The sequence below is a fragment of the Camponotus floridanus genome, unplaced genomic scaffold, assembly GCF_003227725.1.
Source record: "Camponotus floridanus strain SB8 unplaced genomic scaffold, Cflo_v7.5 scaffold34, whole genome shotgun sequence".
Classification (NCBI taxonomy): domain Eukaryota; kingdom Metazoa; phylum Arthropoda; class Insecta; order Hymenoptera; family Formicidae; genus Camponotus; species Camponotus floridanus.
In genome coordinates, this window is record NW_020229481.1 from 856,072 (window position 1) to 881,504 (window position 25,433).

The 25,433-nt window shown below is 28.2% G+C and overlaps 1 protein-coding gene across 3 annotated transcripts in view; it reads left to right on the top strand.

The window, feature by feature from the left end:
* LOC105250642 (myelin regulatory factor-like protein) overlaps positions 1 to 25,179 on the top strand; it is a 38,864-nt gene extending 13,685 nt beyond the window's left edge. Inside the window, exons 1-18 of one of the 3 annotated variants that reach the window (XM_025410730.1) lie at positions 2,382 to 2,523; positions 8,687 to 8,780; positions 14,275 to 14,502; positions 15,436 to 15,527; positions 15,615 to 15,919; positions 16,000 to 16,263; positions 17,310 to 17,488; positions 17,581 to 17,785; positions 17,867 to 18,025; positions 18,891 to 19,217; positions 19,619 to 19,875; positions 20,169 to 20,516; positions 20,599 to 20,773; positions 21,153 to 21,228; positions 21,673 to 21,788; positions 21,896 to 22,146; positions 22,228 to 22,450; positions 24,715 to 25,179. In XM_025410730.1, coding sequence (XP_025266515.1) covers positions 2,397 to 2,523; positions 8,687 to 8,780; positions 14,275 to 14,502; positions 15,436 to 15,527; positions 15,615 to 15,919; positions 16,000 to 16,263; positions 17,310 to 17,488; positions 17,581 to 17,785; positions 17,867 to 18,025; positions 18,891 to 19,217; positions 19,619 to 19,875; positions 20,169 to 20,516; positions 20,599 to 20,773; positions 21,153 to 21,228; positions 21,673 to 21,788; positions 21,896 to 22,146; positions 22,228 to 22,450; positions 24,715 to 24,792 — 3,504 coding nt within the window. In that variant the 5' untranslated portion in view covers positions 2,382 to 2,396 and the 3' untranslated portion in view covers positions 24,793 to 25,179. Of the gene's footprint in view, positions 1 to 2,381; positions 2,524 to 8,686; positions 8,781 to 14,274; positions 14,503 to 15,435; positions 15,528 to 15,614; positions 15,920 to 15,999; positions 16,264 to 17,309; positions 17,489 to 17,565; positions 17,786 to 17,866; positions 18,026 to 18,890; positions 19,218 to 19,618; positions 19,876 to 20,168; positions 20,517 to 20,598; positions 20,774 to 21,152; positions 21,229 to 21,672; positions 21,789 to 21,895; positions 22,147 to 22,227; positions 22,451 to 24,714 lie in introns of those variants that run through there. The other 2 variants (XM_011256830.3, XM_011256831.3) reach the window with 2 other exon arrangements.
* The last annotated feature ends 254 nt before the right edge of the window (positions 25,180 to 25,433 follow it).

Sequence of the window (25,433 nt, forward strand, 5' to 3'; positions counted from 1 at the left end):
CCAATGAATTACATGTTTAAAATATGTATATGTTTATATCTGTTATATTCAATGTTTTAACAAAATATTGAATATGCAGTACATATTTTTTATTGTAATATTTAGTGATAAAAAAATGTTTTAGAAGTGAAAAATGTTTACATTATAAACCACTCAATTTTTACATTAGCGAATCTAGCACTTGAAACTTAAATGACTCTATGTCCTCTTTTTCCTTTGTATGAGTGAAAAGCATTAGACAAAAAAATTATTATCTTAGAAAGTTGCATTAGAAATCGTTAAAATATTTTCTTTATCTGAAATTTTGAATAAAAATACTTCAGGAAAATCAGGAATTTTTTTTACAAGATTTGAATAGCTGTATCTACTCTGACCTCTGACTTGAAATGACGACGAACAAACGTAATCTGAGTAAGTCAACGATGAATAAATAAACGACCGTTTAACCAGGAGCAAACATTTGCATATTATCGGCCTGCCGCCATCGCCGCCCTTTCTCAATCGCGAGGGTTTCAAAATCAAGCCTGGGAATGTGTTCGCTCGGTCCCGGTCGCGTTAATGGTAACATAAACGGAGGGTTGATATACAACACACGGGAGACACGCGGGCAGACTCGGTAATGCGTGTCGATTACACGCACCCATGAACATTTACGCACGCGACGAGAAATGGTTTCGTGCTTTCTCTCTCGCTCTCTCTCTCTTTCAATGCGCAGAATGACGGACGTACGAACAGCAGGTGCTCCCAACGAAAGAATTCTGATGGAATAATTGGATCATCTATTAACCTGCCTTTAATGTTATGTTCGTATGACGCGTTTAAATTAATCGGAAAAGATGATTTATTTCACAGAGGAAAATAATTAAAAAAATAGAAAATAGATATTATTGTCTAACTTAACATATGCTAAACTATAGATTATCAAAGTTTAAAATTTAGGTACTAGATTTTTAAAAAAATTGCCATTAATCTTTTACTATTTGTTTCATATCTATCAATGTAATGTAACAAAATCGGTGTTTTTATTATTTTACTTGATCATATAAAATCATTCATTTAAAAATTCCTTACACAATTCACATAAATGAAATTCACAATGATTCGAGTGGATAAATATTTTTTGTAGTTAGATCTTACAAACCAATTTTTATCTTTTTATGCTTTTATTTTGATATATATGTTTATCTCTTGTATCAGTCTAAAATAGGAATTAGAAAATTTGAAATTAATCAAAAAATTAATATCAAAAAAATTAATATAAATCATCAGCGAATATTTGTTTTAATACAATTTTTTTTGGAATAATGCATAAAAATTAAAATGTTTTAAATTCATTTGCAGATATTGTACTAAATTTTTTTATGATTTATTAATATATAAATGATCTTTTAAACACATTAAACATTAATTAATTGATAATTGAAATTTTTATCTCAATAAGAATGTCTTCAACTAAAATAACAAAAATTTTTTTAATGAATAAGTCTATTATGCACTATTTATTCATTTTATGCCAATTTTTAATGTTATTCAATTCAAGAAGTTCTTATATAATTTATATAATTTATATAATTTTTTGTGAAAAAAAAAATTAAAAAGTATTTCTAAAATTAATTTAATTGAAAAGAAACGTAAATTACAAGCAATATAAAAAAAATTTTTAATTTTAATATTCATATTCAATGATATTTACATACAATTTTCTAAATCATATTAAAGACTATTTATATATTTAAATATTTAATGTTATATTTTTTTAATTTTATCAATATAACTTTATTAAAATTTTTCATGTTTTTCTTTAATATTCATATAAGTTATGCTTTATATTATACTTTTAATTTATAGCGCATGAAGAAGCATTAATTTTCGCCTTGTAAGGAAACATTGGTCCTTTAAATTGCATCACACAATATCTTATATGATAGTACATTTCGAAGAAAGGGGTTGCGTATAACCACCCCTTCCGAAATAAGCGCCGCCCTCCAGTCAAAGAGGAAATCCCCACTATACTTGGAATATGGTGGAGGCACTCTTGGAGCCCTCCCGATAGAGGAGACTTAAATCGTGAACTACCGTGGACTGTTGTATTTCGTTGTTCCGAAAAATCAGAATCACATAAGTAACCTGCGTCCTCGTCTTTGCGATATATAATTACAGAGATTCTCGACACTAAATAGTTTTATGCTTCAATCTAAAAGTACCATCAATATATTCCTATTTTATATTAGATTCTATCACGGATCTGTGACGAATGTTTCAATAATACAGCTGCAAAAAAAATCGGGAAAGAAACAAATTATGAAGTGCTACGTAAAATGTAAAGATTCGCGTGGTATTTCCAATATAAACAATCTTTCGAAAGTGATCGAAATTTATTAAAACATTTCATTGCCATGGAATTTTCATGGGCACTTCAGCATCAAGCTAATGATCAAAACGGACGAAATCATCCGGAAAATCATCATGAAGATGTTAACATTATTAGTCAAGTGAGCGCTCGCCGACTGCTCAGCGTGACAGGTAATAAAGTGTCAGTATATAATTTATGTAAGCGAGAAAGTGCTTCTTTCATTTTACAAATGTCATAGACACGATGTTTATGTGGCTTATTGTATATTCCAATAATTATCGAAATTTAATATCGTATTTTTTATAGAAACGTGAGCATATATTTTCTCTTGTAAAATTGCATCTAGAAATGTATCGAGATATTGTTTTTTAGTAAATGAAGTTTACTATAGAGATGTAAATAGGAAAAAAAAACAAAATGTTTTTCCTTTCAAAAACCAACAGTTTTTTTTAATGAGAAATCATGTCGTTTTTCCTCTAGATATTTAATCTTTACATCTTTTGATTATTGCAAATTAATTTTTTATTATTTTTGATTTTTTAGATGAAATTTGAACTAACCATCACTATTTTAAATGTGATCATATTCCAATTGGCTATATAATTATGTAATTATTATATTTAATTGCTACATTTAAATTCTCCAAAAACTAATAATAAATTGAACTTGAACGAATTCTTTATTATAAATACAAAAATACAATTTGTAATTTTTAAAAATATATTTTAATCACTATTGCAATATAATAAAAAAATCTGAATTTCTTATATTTTTAATTAATTTTTTTTTGAATACTAATTTTAATTAAATTTTTGCAATTAAAATGATATCAATGATTCTGATAATTTTAAATTATCTGATACATAATAAAAATTTATTAGGTCTGATACCAATTAAAAATTATCCACGTCATATTTGTCACAAAAGTATCATTAATAAAAGTTATTTAAAAAAAAAAATTAAAAATGTAAGTACTTAATTTTTTGTATATTTATATTGACAAAAGAATATGAAGAAAAATAATATATTGAAAATAATTATATTAAAAAGAATAATGAAAGAGTCAAATTTGTTTTTTTAATGGTTGTTTTCTCTTAGAAAAGAAAAAACAATTTTTGTATATTTCTCAATACGCAATAAGGATTTGCAAAAAATTGGATTAATATATTAATATTATTAAGAATATTATTAAGAATATATTAAGAATTGTGATTTGTAAGATTAATATTTGCAAGCTATTCTTTATGAGGGTTAAGATCCCCTACAAATAGAAAGAGAGTCTAGTTGGATGATTATACGTAGCAATACCAATGACCGCCGATTGAGGGCAATCTTTCTGCGAAAGATACAAAATCTACGTAAAAGTCGGCGACCGCGATTTCGAGCATTTAGATTTAAATTGCTCTATAAATTGTTATTAGATTCAAATTGCTATAAACTTGTCAAAAGCGGCTTTTTACGGAATTACTAACATTCCAAAATAAAACATTTTCTTTTATTATATTAATTTGATTTCGTTTACTGAACATTTTAATATTTCGGAGCGATATTTTCGAAATAAAGAGAAGAAAATAATTTGTTTATTTTTTAATATTATTTAATAATTATTTAATTATTTAATATTATTTAATAATTATTTAATTATTTAAATAAAATGGTATTTTTATTTGTCTATCTAGAATATTCTGTGTATAGATTGTTTACAATAAAGAAATTACAGACATTCGTCGAATTTTTTAGGTGGAGACAAGATTTGATTAATTTTAAAAGACCAAAGAAAAAGAGAAAAAAAGGAAAAATGAAGAATAAAACATTAAAATTGTAATAAATACAAATTATAATTGTAAAGTTCATGATTGCATACAATAATTTATTATATTCCCGTGTGAGAAAAGAAAAAAAAGACAAACTCTTATATAAAAAAGAGCAAATATTTGTATTTTCAAACAATATAAGAAATATACATATACGATACATAGCAGTATATTCAATGAAGTCAATGCATCATACTATTTTTTAATTCTTTATATCTCGCAATAGATTTCTTCATTGAAGAAAATGTTTTTCATGAAATGTCAGTAAATATCTCGTATATTACGCGTAAAAGTTATCAATGTCGAACAAACAGCGTTATCATCATCGAGTTTAAAGAGGCAATGTAATGTTAATTTTCATTTTTTTATTTTCAAAAGAGAGATAATTTCAAAAATTTTAAATCCGCATACAATCAATTTCTAAATCTCTTTATTATTAATTTCTAAAAGTATATTATTTTGTCTATTTTTTCCAATGTGAGATATAGGTATGTGTGCGGGTTGAGCAATTCTTTATTATAATTTCACATCTGCTTCAACGAATTTATTGTTATATTACAATATATAATAACTTTACATAGTTATGTTATCGTTATATATAGATACGTTTATGAGCATGTAAACGGCGGTTTAACACCTGTCCACAACTTGTTCAAGAGCTCCCCCTCGAAGGCTTCTAATAGCCGTGAAAAAAAAAAATGCTACGCATCCTGCTAATCGTTTAGGGTTCAGGTGGGACTCCCAGTCGGATTCGTGACATGGCAGCTGCATCAATTCTACGATTAACAGGGGTTCAAAATCGACAACTGGGTTTCGATTAACTTCTTCCGTTCACGATACGATCGTGACAATACACGTGTCGTAAAGATACTAATGTTTTCGTTGTCGTAAAGATACTAATGTTGCGTTAATGTTGCGTTTCATCGTCATGTCGATTACGGCAGCTGAAATATGCAAACGCGTTGTGTATATTCTATCGCGAAGAATGAAAGCCAGCCAATTTTCATAGACGTGTCGCCGTTTGTACATGTATATACTATGCATTTCTATTTGCCTCGTCGGAGAAAGTGGTTGATACATGGATCGAAAGCTTACATACGAGCATTCTTGCATTATTCGGGATTCGATTGGTTGGAATAGGCGCAATTATTTTATTATGCTATTGCTTTATTAATGACCGGATGCATCGCTTGAGTGAAAATTAACATTAGCATACAGGATGTCTACTGGCTTGGAAAAACATAGAAAATCTAGATTTTTCTACGATTTCTTTTGCGTTGGGAAGAGACAGAGAATTTTCATGGAATTTTATTATTCTGATCATTTCGATAATTCTCTTTAATAATTATGTTTTTATCTTGCAGGTCGGTAAACCATGTGTAAATAATGTGTTTAAACTGTATTATAAATATATATGTAATTCTGTTTATATATTTACTGTTTTAACAAAATATTGAATATATAGGATATTCTTTGTTGTAATTTTTAGTAAGAAAATATAAATGTTTTTGCAAGTGATAAATGTTTACCTTACGAAAACTATTCAGTTTTTTCAGTACACTTGTAAATCTAGTATTTGAAACTTAAATGATTCCGTTTTTGTTATAAATAAAAAATATTAAAGAACAAGTTCAATAAAAAAAATTTATTTTAAAAAAAGTTTTAAAAAATTTTTCTTTAAAATATTCTTCTTACGGAGAATTTTAAATAAAAATACCTGAAATAATAGAAAATGTTCAAGGATTTTTTTTATACGATTAGAGTAGGCACTCTGTTATCATAATTAATTTATGAGCAAGAGAATATGTGTATAATTGTTAGTAAAATTGACATTCTTTTGCGTTATTGCAAATATTGTAATTAAATTTACAAATAAAATAAATGTTTCTTGCATTTCTTATTATTTAATAATTCTGTCACAAAAAAAATTACCGCAAGATGCTTGTCGATTCAATTTTAAATAATTCTCGAAAGTATGTATTTTCAAAGTTTAATATACAAACAAATGTGTGGAATAACTTTCTGCAATAATTATTTTTTTTTATTCTTTCATATAAAATTGTTTTAGAAAAGTATGGAGTGCAAATATCGTTCGATTCATTTATATAAAAAATTTATACATCCTTAAAAATTATATATATGTATATTAAGAGATTTTATTTCTGCAAGGCGTAGAATAATATCGATTATTATAATTTTCATATATTGATATTGACTCGATAATTTATAACTATGGCGCATATCTGGTATAATGTGATATTCACATTTAAATAGCCACCCATCACGGGGGCGATGTTTGGTCGATACCTCGATAAAGGCCTGGCTGGCAACGACTCATCTACCATCGTAACTCACCCCTCGATTTCTTTTCATAGATGTTAATCGTCATGCATATCTTGGACAATATTCATCTAATTTAAAAATAAATGATACTTTTTATTATGGACACTTACAAAAAAACCAGGAATCACTTCTAAGAAGGAATGATTGCATTTAAAGTCCAAGACGTTCCTTCGAATTAGAAGCTATTGAAAAAAAATTCTGTTTATTTTTATTAATTTCAAATTTATTTAAGTTTTGAAGAAACTTTTAAAGTATTTGTTAAATACATATATTGAATAATAGAAATATTGACAAATAAGTATATTTAAAAAAATATAATGATTATTAATAATAATTATAATTATATAATAATAATTATTAAAAAAATATAATTATTATAGTTATTATAATTATATATATTTTCAAAATCCTTTTTTCTCTTTATACATAACTTTATATACTACTAGTTTTATATTCGTAGAGAATATAATAAATCCTTTTTCAAAATAGAATAAACTGCTATCGCTGCTACTACTATTATTACTATTTCATAAAACTCATTACTTTAATAAAATTTAATTTCTTATTAGATAAGACTAATTCCTCAAGAGCTTTATATCAGTCTAATATTGCCCGACCGGAAAAACATTCGGCGGGACAACACGATACATCGTTACGTCTCGTTATTCACTTGCAAAGTGTCTTTATATTCTCGACTCCCAATGCTCAAATGTCTATGAATGTTTGACCGGAAGTAACGTATTACAACGCTTAGCTTGTAATCTTAAGCGCTAACATATACAAAGTGTACACGTATGCTGGTATTCTTACATTTCAAAACAAGATCAAAAGTCTCAACGTTGATTGAGAAAAGGCTAATGACCGCCTCGACGATTTTTAGATCTCTTCTCGTTTAATTTTACGCAATTTTCATCGAAGAAAATTAAAGATATAACATAATAAATATATATAATAAGTCATTTTTCTCTCTATCGATTCTATCTAAAAATAGACATGTGTCTCGATGGAAACACGGAATAGCTACAAGAAATTTGACTGTTCGCAGAACAGTTTTTTCCTTGCTTATTGACGTTCTATTCACTCCGTTCGTCTTTGAATCGCAATCATCCGTGAAATTCGTTTGTATCCATTTAATAAATCGACTTTCTCCCTTGCTAAAAATCGTCGAGAACGGTAACGTGCAATATTCTTATCTGAAATCTCTTTCCCATACGATAGATGCTTTCCTCACACGAACTCTTGCGTCTTATGACGCAATAAATGACAACAGACTCTTATGCGAAACGCATGGTAACAATGTTATTCATAAAATTTATATACATATAATTATATATACACATACACACACAGAATGTCTACGTCCTAGAGAAAACCTGAAAATCTTAGGAATTTCTTTAATATTTGAAGAGCTCAATGAATTGGCATTTTATTAGAACTCGGAAACTTTTTTAAAAGATTTTTACTCTTATGACAAGTAAACAATTGACAACTCAAATAAATAATGTGTTTAAATTATTTTATATAAATATTATATAATTTATATAAATATTTTATATAAATATTATATTTTTATATAAATATTTTATATAAATATTTTATATAAATATACATATACATCTGTTTATTATATTTAATCATAAATTAAATATAAAGTAATTAAATTAGTTCAATCATAAATTAAATATACAGTATTTCTTTATTATAATTTTTAGTAAAAAAGTGAAAATATATATTATAAAAAAGTGAAAATGTTATCAAGTGAAAAATGTTTTTTACGAAATCTTACGAAAACTTTTTTATTATCTTTGCAAATCTAACGATTGAAATTTAAGTAGTTTTTTGTTTTTTCTTTGTATAAGTAAAAAACATTATAACAGATATAATAAAAAAACTTTTAAAAAATTGCACCAAAAGTTTTTTAAAATATTAATATTCTTCATCTGGAAGTTTGAACAAAAATATCTGTGTAACTTTTTATACATTTAAGTAGACACTTATATGCACAAATTATATTATATATATATATATATATATATATATATATATATTTATACATATGTATATATAATATATTGTGGTAAAAAAATGAATATTGTCGAAGACTATCGATTGATAATAGATTGATCCATTGATGATTTATTTTTATCTTAATATAGAATTTTTCGTCTTCTTTCAGGTCGTGGTGATTTCGTCGGAGGTATAGACAACGAGGCTCTGGATTTTTCGCAGTTGGAGGACTTTATCAACAGCGACAGTGAACAACCTGCAACGTGAGTCTAAAGAACATTAATTTTCGATAGATATTATGACTATTATTACTTACTTTTATTTCGTTATTCGATGCGCCTTGGGTCGGCTTAAAAAAAGATTCGATCAGACGAGAAACCTGATCTCAGACATCAAAGTATTCGATCTGGCGTCAGAGTTTAACTACATTTGGAAGCCATGGTTAACGCCTACAATAGCGTGTCTGTTGCACGTGAATACTACGTGTCACAATATAATCACAAAATTCGAATTGATCTTTCTCAGAGAATGCTATAGCATGAATTTATTAATTTATATCGATAAAAATCTGTTTATCGAAGCTGCATTAATTTGTTTCCTCGGTTCATAAATAATAATATTTCCCCACATTCTACATTTTATATACTGATGAAACAAAAAACTTTTTTAACGAAATAAACATATATCTTATCATCATCATTATCATCATGAATTATTAATATCCCCTCCCCTTTGTAATAATAAATTTTCAATAAATATATTTTCAATATATTTATTGCATTCTGAGCATATTATTTTATGCTTTTACATTTTATACGTCCAAATAACATTTGTATAGAATTTTAAGTTTTTAATGCAAATAAATAATTTAACTTGTTAAATAAATTTTTTTTTATAAATTTTTTTTTATTAAATATATGTTTGTTCTTAATAAATTAAAAGTAATTTTAATTTAAAAAATTTTAGTTTAAAAATAATTTTGATTTATTAATATACAATATAATGTATAATGATTGGCATTTTTAGCAATACATTTTATTACTAACACTGTCATTATGTTGCTTTTATATTATATTTCTATTATTATTTTATTGTCAATATTGCCGCAGAATTAAGAAGTATTTCTAGTGCATATTACTCTTTTTTTTATTTTGCTAGTATTATTTTAATATTTTTCTAAAACATGTATTTTCTAAAATTATATTTATACTGTATTTTATATTTATACTGTATTTATTATTGCCGCAATATATTTCTAATAAAATATACGATGATTGACCCCTTGCTAAAATCTATAAAAATCAATTGAAATTTTATACAAAGTTACAATATATTTAAAAAATTTAAAGAAACAAAAAAAATCCTGCAAAAACAACCGTGTATGATGCCATTTCTACGTTCATAGGCGCCCCTTTTCAAATTATGCTAATTAACAAATTTAGATAATAATGCTTTTACCATCCAGCAGCATGAGCACGCGTTTCCTGCGAATGACATGACCAAGTATCAGGCTAAATTCCTAAATTGCTTCATCTTGACTCTATATATTCAGACTATTCCGTCACTACAACGATTATCATAGGAATGGTTGCTATGTTTTGATAATAATCCATATTTCATTTAATGGAATTGCTGTGATATTATAATATTTTAAACAGTTTCTTTTAAGGAATGAATATAAAATAATAAAAAAGGAACTAAATCTTTTTTATATTTTTATATTTTTGCCAAAAGAGAATATTTGCGTCATATTATTTATAAATTGTAATGATTTTAAAATATAATCGATCAAGAAAAAAAAATCTATATAAGAATCGTGAAATTGTCACTATATATCGGTGATAATACAGTAGAGATTAAATATTTCAGAAATGTGCATGTATTTTTATTGCAGGACTTAAAAGCCTCAGAAAGTTGTAAAAATGCCGTACGGCAATATTATATATAAGTAGTAAATAAATAGATTTAAAAATTGAAAGTTCTATAAAAAAAGATAAAAAGTTAACATAATAACGATATAATACAAATATAATAAAAATAAGATAATAAAAATTAATATAAAATTAATACAAATTTATATTAATTTGTTACGACAAAATTATGTACATATATACATAAAATTGTATGACATTAATCTCGATGATTTTTAACATTAAATTTGATAGTTACTTATACATTCTAGCATATACGAATCTATTAGTGTTTATTAAAGTTTTAAAATCAGACCTTTTTAACACTGCTTAACATATATATTAATTTTACATAATGACAATAATATTTTTGCAATTTAAACTGATGATATATTATTATTTTGTCTGCAGCTTATTTATTTTAAAACAAGCTACATTTACGAGTACAATTATTATACAACTAGCTACAATTATTAGTACAATATAATTGTATATTTATTATATGAGAGTAGAGAAGAAGAAAGAGAGAAAGAGGAAGGAGAAAAAGCAACAAAGACTTGACATTTAAAAATAAAAAAACAACAACACACGAATTTACAACAACAGGTTCCCAAATCCATTCATAGCTTGGGGCACGAAAATATCTTATTACAGACCTGCGAATACTGACGTAATCACATACCCAGGAAACGCATCCACCTATTCTTTATACGCAAACACAATCGCGCATGCATGTATATACTTGGTTCGCATACAGATATCCATGCAGATAACGACCGCAGAGGTGTAATGATATAATGGCAGAGGCAGACAGAACAGAATTGATGGAATCACAGCATGCACAGTGGTAACCCTGCTAATCCGACTTCCAACACACTTGTCTTCCATTAAAAAAGACTGTCAGAATCATCGCAATAGCACAAAAATTAATTGAAAAAAACTTATTCATCTGAGCGATATTAGCATACGAAATATCATCTCGTTTATCGAGCAACACTAAATTTTAAAATATATTGTATATATAAATATTCTTGTATGTGTTTTAAAATGTTGCGTTATTTATGGTTATTTATTTATTATTTATTAATTTTGAAATATTTATAGTTTGTTAAAATATCTTTTTATTCTCTTTATTAAAAAATATTTATATTTTAGTTTTGATATATGATTAAATTTATTTAGGTTCTAAAAATTCTTCTTTTATTATTGTTACTATTTTAATATTATTATTTTATTTTTATTATATATTTTTAATATTATTTATTTTTGTAATCCGATTTTTAGTACTTATGTTGCATTTTGAAAGAGAGATTTTTATGATACCTCGCAATGGTAGACTTCAAATTGATAGACTGGAAGACGATAAAATTTCGATAAAAAAATTTAACAATGTCATATTTAATTTATTCGGCGTGAAATTACGTTTATCATATTTTTATGTTTTAAAATATTACTTACGTAGATATTACGGAGATACTTTGATCCATGTAATTTTTACATATACGGATAAATTTACTAGTTACATTTTTTACAACTCTAAAAATATTTTTTATTGGTATTTCTATATCTTATTCTTATGATTGTGAGACGCATATTTTGATGTGTATGTACACGTGCATATATCGTGATCAACACGCAACAGATATGTTATTTAAAGAAACATTAGTTAGATAGATAAGCGGAGAAAATTCATAGTAATGACGCAAATACGAAATGATTTTATATGAATTCGCTTGGCGAAAGAGAAGAGACTCTACAAAGATTGCTCGTTTATTTTTCCAATTATACATAGTTACATTAGTTGGAGAACAATGTGAGACATAATGCACAGGATGTCGGAGTACAAAAAAAAATAAAAATATGCAACAGAGAAAATAATAATGAATACAATACTTGGCTATAAAGTATATTTGAGGAATCAAGAATTTCCAACTGACTATAATTAAACTGGTATAATTATTGGCTGGCTTATGCAATGAAAAAGAATAGGTATTTTACATGATTCTTTTTTTTCGATAAAGATTGTTATCGAAAGCGAGTATTTTCAATTATTTTCTAATTAAGAATTCACGGAAAATTCTCTCTCGTCGGATAAATTGTGGCCGAGTCTTCAACACGGAAATTGCATAATAGTGCCCGTACCGTGTAATGAAACACTCGCGAGTTTTCTCAACTCGTGGGACAAAACGTGAATCGTCAAAGCGTCATTTTCTGCAGAATGATTCAAACGATAACGATATCTCGTGTTTTGCAAATTCAATTGCGCTCTTGGCACGCATAGTTCTCGAAAGATCAATAAAAAGGCTAGTATACAACATGGCATGATTCTTATCAAATAATATTGTATCATCTCTTTTCTACAAAGAAGATATATTGTACAGGAATTCACTGTCTACTTTCTGGAGAAACATGAAAAATCAGAGATTTTCAAGGATTTCTTTTATATCTGAAAAATTAGGAATTTTTCAACACAGGAAATATTTTCAAAAATTCTCATTTTGATAATTTTGCTCTTGTATAAGCAATCGGTAATTTGATAAGACAAGTTTCAATTATATGTTTAAAATTTATTATAAATATATATCTCTAAAATATATTAAAAAATAGGTTATAAATATATATCTCTGTTTATGTATCCTTAAATATCTCGTTTGTTTTTGATGATAGGAAAAATGTCAGAGAGAAAAATTATTATTTGAATTATTTAAAGATTTAAAAAGGTCAATATTATGATGAGGATGAAATTTTTTTCTCAAGGCGATCATTATTTTCAAGATTTTAAGGTCATCAATATATTTTTTAATGGAATCTTTTTTTTTCATTGCAATTTTTATAGCTTATCATTACGAGACTTGAAATAATTTTTTAATTTTACATAAACTACAAAACATATCTAGTAAAATATTCATTTTTCGATTATCCGATCTTAATACTTTTATGTACAAAATAATGAGAGGATTGGTATAAAAAAATACCCAGTTGTTTTTAAGAAAAAATATGTACCTGTCAATTGCAAATTACATATTTTTTCTTAAAAACAACTGTGTGCTTTTTTATATCAATTGACGCCCTTCATTATTTTGAGTATAAAAGTATTGAAATAAGATCATCTAAAAATGAATATTTTACGAGATATTTTATAGTTTATGTAAAATTGAAAAATTATTTCAAGTCTTATAACTCGAAAAGTACTTAATAAAAAATACTTCATTATAGTGTTTCAGAAAGCTCTCGAGAAAAGCTATGAGAATCCAATAAAAAATAGGGGGTTTTGTTTAAAAAAATGTTGATGACCTTGAGAAAAATTTCTTTTTCATCATAATATTAGCTTTTTCAAACAAAATAATTTTTTTCTGTGACATTTTTTCCTATCATCAGAAACGAGCAAGATGTTTTTTTGTATTTAAGATGTTCGAGTTAGCTGGAACACCCTGTATCTACATATATTATTCATATAAAATATTATAACACTTGCCAAAATATTAAATATGCAGTACATATTTTTTATTGTAATTTTTAACAATAAAAAAATGAAAATGCAAGTGAAAAATGTTCATCTACGAAAATTATTTAATACTTTTTTTCAGTACATTGACAAATGCTAGATTAGAAAGAAAAAAATTTAAGTGCCTCTATTTCTTCTGGTGATTTTCCTTTGAAATATTGTATCTTTCTGGAATTTTAAACAAAAATATCTGAAAGATCAAGGAATCTTTTTACAAAATTTGAGTAGATATAATTATTTAAATGCAGTAAATGATAATTTGCAAGCATTTTATAGAGGAAAAAAATAAGAAGCAAGCATACCTGAAGACATATTAGATGAGAGATCTGTATTTTGCATTAGATACTTTGCGGACACCCTCGCGCATAATGAAAATGGGGGTGGCACGGTGCCTCACAATGGCCGGATCGAAGCACCTACGTCGCAGCCGGTCGTTGCACAGCAGCAGCCATCACCGCGATTACCTTCGCCGCAGATGACACATCCAGTCTCGATAGCGTGCATTTCTGGTACTACGACGGTGCCTAACAATAATGGTGGCTACAAAGATCCACAGTCGTATGTTCATCCGTAAGTTGAACTCGCTTAAGAATCATTAGGGTGAATCAAAAAGATTCCCTCTGTTTCATTACTTTTATTTATCATTTGTACACAAATTCGACTCGTTGTGTTAAAAACTAATTTTTTCAATAATTTTTTTTCATTACAATCTTTGGAAAAAATATAATTTTTAAAAAACTATTTTTCTAACATTTTAAAATATAAATAAATTAAAAAAATTTTTTTTAAATATAATTTTTTTCAATATAATTTTTGGAAACATAGATGCATTTGTCCCATCTTGACACGAGTTTGAAAATTCTTCTTCGATAAAAATTTGCCTCTTGATGCTTAAATCATTCTTGAATAACATTTTTATATCGAAAGGATCTTCAAATTTGTATAAAAATAAGACAAGTGCATCTTCTTGAAGACTGTATTGAAAAATTATTAACTTCTATTTTAATACAATAAAAAAAGTCCAATTTATGCACAAGAAATTATATCGATTTCGATTTTTAAATAAAAGTAAAGTTTTGGAATTATATAAAAGTATTATATATTTTTATATATATTTTTTATACATATTTCAAAATTATATTAAATAAATCCGCCCTGCATTAATAAAAAAAAGGAGAGCATTAATAAAAAAAGAGAGAGAAAGATTCAACATCGAAACCTAATATTTCTAAATCTTTATTATAAATGTTGCATATTTAATGCGCATTATTTTGTTAATTTAGAAACAAATTATATATAAAAATTGCTTCTCTTTATTAATCAAAAAAGTCATTTAATAATTTTTTGACATATCAAGATTTCTCAAGAAAATTTTTTAATTTTTTTTAATTTTTAAAAACAGAAATTAAATTTGAAAATAGAATTTAATAGAAAAACGGATTTTTACAGCATTCTAATATCTTGCTAAAAATTTTCTATAGAAAAAAACATTGTATTTTCCAGGCATGCATTACCAGAAAGCCCACCGGATAGCGGAAGCGAGCCACCGTACTCACCGCCGGGACATAATGACACTCAACACGTGCATTCGCCACGTGAGTTTAAATTTGCTTACGTAAAATACTTCACACAATGGAACATAAAATTTATAACAACAATTGTATATACATGTGTAATTGCAGACCAAAAAGCAGCCCTGCAAGAAATTCTCATGCATCACCAAAACAGCCAATACCCGTCTAATTTATTGCCACCTTCTCCGAGAGCGTTGCCTTCGGCAACGACAGATCCTCTATTATTGACGCCGGTCTTGACGTCTCATCTTACATCAGGAACACCGAGTCTTCCGACACAGCCTCAGATAGGATCATCTTTGGTACCATTGTCGCACGAACACAGTCCAGGCATTAATACATTGTACTCATCTCTGCAATCGGCTCCGAAAAAGAGGAAACTTAGTCAAGATGGTCTTATTCATGTCAAACAGGTATTTTCGCGTTTCGGGTATTTATATGACAAATTTTTCGCTTATTTCGATTATTATTTGCAACGTTATTTCTCCCTCAGGAACCTGAACTGGGTACCGTGGAGCACAGTTGCAGCAGCAGTAGCGCAGTAGTGGATAACGATGATGTCGCTGACAATAGTTACATCGATGCTAGTTACCAATGCATTCGGTTCCATCCTTTTCAACAGACCTCTTGGCATGTCCTCTGCGATCATAATCTCAAAGAGTTACCGATACCACATTACAGGGTGGACGCGGACAAAGGATTCAATTTTAGCAACTCGGATGATGCATTTGTTTGCCAGAAAAAAAATCATTTTCAGGTAAAGAAGTGATAAAATACGAATTGTATCGCAGATTTAATTTTTCCTGAATATATAACAACAAATGTATATTGTAAAAATTATATATAAATTTCTACAATAATATACACTTATATTACATATATAGGATGTCCCAAAAGTCCCGGACCGGTCGGATATTTCATAAACTATGCACTTTAGAAAGAAATGTTTCAGACAAAAGTTGTATGGCTTGAAGGGGGCCATCAGATAGTGACAATGATTTGACATGGGAGAGTCATTTGAAAGTCACGTGAAGATCGCCGTCAATTTCTTAAATGGAACTCCCTATTTTTTATTAAATATTCTGATAGCTCACGTTGAGAGCTTTCCAAAACACTATAATTAAGTTAGTTTTCATTAAGTACTTTCCGAATTATGAGGCTTGAAATCATTTCTTAATTTTACATAAACCGTAAAATATTCATTTTTCGATTATCTTACCTTAATACTTTTATGTACAAAATAATTAGAGGAATCAATTGGTGTAAAGCAAAAACATAGTTGTTTTTAAAAAAAAAAATATGTAATTTGCAATTAACAATTACATTTTTTTTTTAAACAACTATGTGTTTTCTTTACACCAATTGATTCCTCTCATTATTTTGTACATAAAAATATTAAGGTAAGATAATCGAAAAATGAATGGTTTACTAGATATTTTACGGTTTATGTAAAATTAAGAAATGATTTCAAGCCTCATAACTCAAACAGTACTCAATAAAGAAATACTTTATTATAGTGTTTTGGAAAGCTCTCGAGATAAGCTACACGAGTATGTAATAAAAAATAGGGAGTTTTATTTAAGAAATTGAAGGTGACCTTTACGTCACCTTTAAATGACTCTTCAAGGTCAAATCATTGCCACTATCTGATGGTCCCCTTCAAGCCATACAACTTTTGTCTGAAACATTTATTTCTAAAGTGCATAGTTTATAAAATATTCAACCGGTCCGGGACTTTTGGCACATCCTGTATATAATTTTTGCTAACTTTAATATCTAATCACGTACGTTGTGCATTTTTAGATAACATGTCACTCGCAACTTCAAGGGGAGGCCATATTCGTTAGAACTGGTGAGGGTCTAAAAAAAATAAGCGGTTTTCAATTGCATTTTTACGGAGTCAAAGTGGAGTCTCCGTCGCAAACGATCAGAGTCGAGCAAAGTCAGAGCGATAGAAGCAAAAAACCGTTTCACCCTGTAACGTAAGTTTATATACAAGCGCAATATATGGAAGTCTCTGTAATGTAATTGTGAATATTGCTGAATTACGCTACGATAGACATCGGTGTTACAGAATCGAATTAGGCAACCAACGTGTCACGAAAGTGACGGTCGGCCGTTTACACTTTAGCGAAACTACGAGTAACAATATGCGCAAGAAGGGAAAGCCGAATCCAGATCAGAGGTATTTTCATTTGGTTGTCGGATTACACGCCCATACCGCGGATCAAGCCAGTTATCAGGTGGTTGCTCACGCATCGGAACGCATCATTGTCAGAGTATGTAAAGTCAACTGGGCTAAAATAATTTTGTGAACAAATCGATGATGGATTGACTCTTATATATGTTTTGTATCGTAGGCAAGTAATCCAGGACAATTTGAATCAGAGGGTAGTGGTGTAGGTGCTGAAGGTGGATGGCAAAGGGGAGCCGCTCCGGATAGCGTATATCATGCTGGCAGAGTTGGAATTAATACGGACAGGCCGGACGAAGCTCTCGTTGTACATGGCAATATGAAGGTACGGCGATTTTTGAATTATTGCGAGTGTTTTATTTTTTACGTGTAAATTAATTAGGTTAAATTAATTAGTTAATTAAGATTTTCTCTAATTATATTATGTCATACGTTGTTTATGTAATTTCTTTTAATAAATGATGGTACATGTATTGCCAGCACAGTTAATTTAATATTATATACATATATAATATAAGGTAAAAAATATATTTATTGTTAATGAATAAATAATATTTATTATCCGAATATATTTCATTATATATACACATATACAATTTTTAGTATTAGTATAGAATATAGATAAATCTATATATCTATAGTTTAGCTTATTTAAATAAATTTTTATTTAATTTGTTAATTTTTATTAAAATTTTACCCATTATTTTTATATTTACCATTTGTATTATCTATTATTTGTAGTATTTATTATTTGTAGTATTCGCTATTTGCATTATTATTTAGCGTTATTCTTTTGTTTTTATTCATATTATTATAATGTTAATATATGTGTATGATGTAAAAATATGAAAAAAAATTATTAATGTATATAATTTGATTTTATTCAGTTTACTTCAGTTTTGTAACATATATTTTAAAAATTATATATATATATATATATATATATATATATATATATATATAAACACTTTTCTCTATTATACATACATTTCCAACAATCTTGATTTTTAATATTTTATAATATTTTTAATATATTATAGATATAGATATTTATATTTTTCATATTTATCTTTTTTATATCATATTTATTTTATTTATATTTTATCTTTTTCTATTGTATCGATAATATAAACATTTATTGAGTTTATATTTCTTTATGAAGTCCAATTAAAAATTAAATTTTGTTACAGGTAACAGGCCATATCGTTCAACCTAGCGATGCAAGGGCCAAACAAAATGTTCAAGAAGTAGATACGCGTGAACAGCTACGAAATGTACAACAGCTACGCGTTGTTCGTTATCGATATGCCCCAGAATTTGCACAGCATTCCGGTCTGGATGTGAAGCAGGAAGACACTGGTGTCATAGCGCAAGAGGTTCAGCAAATTTTACCGGAAGCTGTGCTGCCGGCAGGTGATATCGTTCTACCAAATGGCCAGAGAATCGAAAATTTCTTGGTGGTAAATAAAGAAAGGATATTTATGGAGAACGTTGGTGCCGTCAAGGAATTGTGTAAGGTAGAATTTCCAAAAAATTTTTATATGACGTTATGTATATATATGTAGATGACCACAAAATCTATTTAACAATAGCAGATTTTCTAGTGGCAAAGGACAATTTTTTCTTATCGAAAATAGACAATAATTCGGTAATTTTCGAGTTATAGATAATTTGAAAAAGATTACGCTTTATAAAGTTAAAAGATAAAAACTATTTTTAACTCTATATATTATAGTTAATTTTAGATCTATTTCAATAAAATTTTAATTTAGTTACATTGAAAATTTGCAAAAACAACTTGAAAATGCCAAAAAAATCTGCTATTTAAAGGACATATCTATCTAATGATTTTGTGACACAAAATATATATGTAAACAAATTTAATGTACTGTCTTTATTTAAGTGTAACTTATTATAGGTGACAGATAGTCTAGAAACGAGAATAGATCAATTAGAAAGAATAAATAAACGATTAGCGAAATTAAAAAGAGGCGATAGTCTAAAGAGTTCCATCAGCACAGTATCCAGTATATCGGGCAACAAATATTCATCTTCTATCAATAAGTCATCTTTGCACGGAAAAACGAAAAGACTCGAAAGAGAGGAAGAACTTCTCTGCAGTAATAAATTTATTCAAATTATCATTGTTATACTTATTCTCATCATGGCTTTCTGGTAATTACATATTCTCTTAATTCATGATAATATTTTAACTCTCGATGACAAATTATCTGACTGGCAAATATTGGATCCATTTGGATCTTTAATAAAATTTTAGTGGAATTTTACTTATTTTTTAATAAGAATATATATATTTTTATTTTATACTTTAGATTTATATCTAGATAACGGAAAACATTATTAAATAATAAATCCAATCGGATTTAATGGCGAGAGTTAAAAGTCGATTTTATATTTTATATTTCTAAAATATTCTTTAATTAAAATATTGATATTAAAATTTTTAGCCTAGTTGCAATGGCGACTTTATATTTCTTGGAATACCAGAAACGTAGCAGCATTGAATGGCCCACTATGGCAAGCAATGGAATGTTAGCTATTGGTCCAGCTCATCCATCGACAGTGTCCACCATTTCTAATTACGAACGCCGATATAATTCATTGTTGCATAGTACATTATCTCCTTTGTACACAAAACACGGATCTTACACGAGGGGATTAGATGGAGGATTATCTGTTAAAAGTAACTCTCTGACTACACCGCCTCCCCACACGAAACAGCAATTATATTCTCAGGAAATAGCATGGTATCCGATAAGCCATCCGGGTTCTCAACCTAAGCTTGAAAAAAATAAGTCAGTAAATATTTTTTATGTTATATAAAAACATTTCATTGTTTACAAATTTATTAAAACTGTTGTATAACACATTTTTCAGCGAGTTTCCTGGAAACTGGCTCAGTAAAACTGGCGCGGGCGCTGTTCCTAGCAACGTAGATGAAAACGATCAAAGCTCAGATGTAGATTCTTCATCCACTAACAAAGGTCCGATTCCTTTAGGAAGACCCGAGGAATGTCCCACGCACTTTACTGAGCTCGAAAGTCCATGCCAGGTACTCCATGCCAGCTACTATAGAAAACTATTTACTATTTCAGATTACCAACTTTTTTCTCTTTCTCTTTTTTCTCTTTCTCTTCTCTTCTTATCTTATCTCGAACATTTTTGTACAATAAATTTCGAGAAAAACGAAAGAAAAGAAGATTTAAATTTTGTCGAAATTTTTAAAAGAAGAATTATTAAATAAAGATTATGCAATCAGCGTTGATTTTTAGGCGAGCTTATGTATCAAAATAGTTTATCTCTCGGTTCGAATGAAATGATAGTTTTTGATAAAAAAATTAAATAAAATTTCAACAAAATTTAAATCTTCTTTTCTTTCGTTTTTTCTCAATTTTAAGAAACAAAAATAATTTTATAGAATAAATTTGTAGGTGTATTGTTGCACAGCTGGCATCCATCAGTTGGAAGATCCTCAGCCTGATCACCCACCAGAGAAGAAATCCATTTGTAAGTTTTATATTAGTCTTTTTATGTTAAGTTTCAGGTGAATGTAAATTACAATAATACATGACATTCTATTTTGCAAATCTTTATATGTATCTTTCCTAATAACTTTGTCATTAACATATATTATCAAACTTATGATTCAGAGTAATCTCCAAAAAATTTTTGTCGATTGCTTGTTGTTTATTAAAAAGTTGTTAGTTGAACGAATCAAGATTTATTTAAGAAATATCCATATAAATTGTGTCTAAGATTAAATTTTTCATTTTATTCAAAATTATGATTGGAATCTTCATTTATAAATAATTTTTAATAAATAATAAACAATTAAGGCTAATATTTTTTGTAGAATACTCAAATAATTTCGACAAAATATATCAGGATGAAAATCATGGGGGAAGGAATTTTAGTAATGTAGAGATTTATTTTTTATTCTCTTATTTTTAGCAGATCATTTGGAACAGCCATTAAGCATGTCACATGAAGAGAAACGGAAATTAGCTAAAGGTTTTCAAAATGGTATCAGTCCATCTAATCCTAGCACTCAAACTCTTGTGAAAGAGGTATAGATTTTCTCGAAAATTATCATCTCTTTTGAATATATATTTATCATAATTATATATATATATATATATATATATATATAAATATATATGCATACTTTTTATAGATTAACTACAAATATTTACATAAACGAGCGAGACGAGAAACTGGTGGAGATTGGGGAGAAGTCGCTAGCAACGCCGCAGGATCATTGCCACCGGAGCCTAGACCACAATTAATCGTGGCAGCGAGAAACTTCAACACCTCTCTAGATCAAAGATATTGTTCACCATCATCGTCGGATACGCCTAACAATATTAGTTGCATTATACCTTTGTCGAAACATATGCCGGATACGCATTTAACATTACATTTTGTGTAAGTTCAAAATTATTTATACACCTTTACTTACAAACAAATATATTAAATTTTTGTCAATGCATTAATAACAATTTTTAGTGGCATGCCGTGGTATTGGCAGATCGTGGAGCAGTGTCCCTTTTCGCCAAATTCCAATATCGACGAAACAATGATGTGCGGCTGGAGTTACACTGTGCCGCAACAAGCTCAGTATATCGAAAATAATAATCAACCGAGTGATAATCAGTCGTTTTCTCTCGACGTCGCTCATTATCTTAGAAAGACTTTAAAGTTTCGAATACCTACGATACAACCTCAAGAGGTAATTATATTAATATAATATATTTATTAAGATTTTTCACAATGTTTGGACATTTACCCTTTTCGTCGCAAATGTCCATAATTTCTTCTCAACTTTCGATGCTGTACCTTTTGACCTGAACATCGTTGAAAAGAATTGAAAAAAGACATTTCTTATAGTTTGAAACCTCCCCCAATAGCCAAGTCTGCTAAAGCAGATCTTGTCAGGGAATCTGTTAGAAATTGTTGTCGACAGAAAGATTACAGAATCGATGCAGGTTCTGATATATCATGTGATGTCGCCAGAATGTCAACAGAAATATAACAAAGCTTGTTAACATAATCAGTTACCAGATTGGCAGCAAAAATCGAACAGATTCTGCCGGCATAACTTAGTGGCAGATTGGTGGCAGAAATTGGACAGGATCTGTGCGATGCAATTTGACAACAGATTGTCGGCAAAAATCGAACAGGATCTGCGCATACAATCTCTGATAGCAGATTGATGGCAGAAATGGAACAGGATTTGCATGATTCGATAGTTCTTTCACTTACCGCTACGTGAGCTGTACTTTCTCGTAATTGAATTTCTGTCAGAAATATATATAAAGTCACGAATATGAATAAAAGACTAAAAATATAGTAATCATCATTTTAATTTTTCACTTTAATTTCTGATATCTGATACAAGCAAATGAGAGTCAGAATTCAGAATATTAAACTGATTGGAATCAATATAATATATGGAAAATTATTCATGCACTGGCTATTTGAGGCATAAAGCAAGAATTTAATTCTAAATAAATTACATCTCAAGTTTTACAAGTTACATTTACTTTATTATTAATTTAATTAAATAGAATTGAAATTAGTCCTTCGCTATATGAAATATAACTATGATATAACATATTACATATATGTCATTTTCTATAAGAAAATTCTAATTAACTTGCCGATAATATTGTTATTTAGCACCTGTAATAATCAATTTTGTTGCATTTATATAATATTAATAAAAGTGCAAATCTTGTGAAATTTCTGCTGTCCATTTGCCATCAGGTTGCATCCGCAGATTCTGTTCGGTTTCTGCGGACAATCTAACATCAAATTGCACGCGCAGATCCTGTTCGATTTCTGCTAACAGTCTGACATCAAGTCATGTTAGCATTGATAGCAGATCCTGCTCAGTTTCTGCCGACAATCTGATATCCGATTCTGTGAGCAGGTTCTGCTAGCAGATTAGAAGCAGAATGAGAACGCAGTAGATGTCATTCTGCTGACATGGTTTGATCAAATCTGTTGCCAGTCTGTCGACATACTGCTTACATTTTGCTTATTGGGTCCTCTTTCGAATGCCGTGATTAGAATCAGCCTACGAATTGACGGAAAAAAGTTATAACTATTTTTTTTAAAAAAATGTCAATTTTTTCGACGCCGTTTCGCAAAAATCCTATATTTTGACAACGAAAAAGTTATTTCTAACCATCGCAAAATCGTAATCGCGTATTTTTCACATGCCCTTCCCGTTGGAATGTTTTTGAAAATCAAATTGTCGGCTTCAAGATGGCGCTGACAATTCAGAATTCCTCATTTTTTTGCACAAATGTCGATTATTCTTCCGTTTCGCATCTATGATTGAAAACTTGATGAAATTGAATGAAAGAGTGGGGATTATCATTTGTGAATACCTAACCTCAAAATGACTCACTCCTAACCTCAAATTAGTTAAATATTATGTTTCCATCTTGAAGTCGCCATTTTGTTTTTCAAAAAAATTCCAACGGGATAAGAAAGGGCATGTTAAAAATACGCAATTACGATATTTTGCGATGGTCAGGAATAACTTTTTCGTTGTCAAAATATAGGATTTTTGCGAAACGACGTCGAAAAAATTGACATTTTTAAAAAAAAAATAGTTATAACTTTTTTCCGTCAATTCATAGGCCGATTCTGATCACGGCATTCGAAAGAGGAGGTTTCAAACTATAAGAAATGTCTTTTTTCAATTTTCTTTTCAACGACGTTCAGGTCAAAAGTTATAGAGTCGAAAGTTGAGAAGAAATTATGGACATTTGGGACGAAAAGAGTTAAAGTAGGTCAAAAAAATTAAGTTTTCTATTTTTTTATTTTAACTTTCATTTAACACTTACACACAGATTGGACTTATTGTATTAAAACAGATAATCTTCTTTTTTTATTATTATTGGAGTAGAGACGTTCTCTTGAAAATATTTTGTTTTTTTAATATCAAATTCTACACTAATTTCGTTAATTCCTTTATTGCAGAATATTTGCAGAAACAAACATGGTGTTGATTATTTGGAATTTACATTGCACTTTTATCGAGATTGCGATGAACAATAAATTTTCCTTTCTTGTACAGTGTATGTACAAGTGTTTATTGGTAATGAGAAATTTAATGATAAATTTCGAAGAATCTAACAGAAGTTAGACTTTCCATCTTCAGAATAAAGTCTTTGTGCCTTTGTAATCTTTGTCCTCAGCTTTCGTAGTTTGCAGTTCACGTATGTATATTTTATATATCATTGTATTGCATTAAACATACAGTATATTATTTACAAATATAAACTTAAAGTATATACATGATTTAGAAGTCTAGCTAATATAATATACGTCATATTGTGCAGGAAATTTCTTTAGGTATTACATGTGTGAAAAAGGATACATGATAATTATCTTATTCATCATCTTATTCATCAAAGTAAATAACAATAATGACAAATCAAGTAGTTAATGGATATATTATTTCTCACTGTTTATGCATTTCTCTCATTATAAATTATATTTTACCATATTTTTTTATCATATTAAACAAATTAAATTTGATGTGCATCATTAATGCGCTGATAATATTAATTGAATATAAAACAAATGAAATTATCTTCAAAACTTTGATATAAACTTTGAATAAAATTAGAAGATAGAATGTTCTAAATTGTAATTCAAATATTATTGAGGTTTTGACATTTTTGTTAAAAATGATT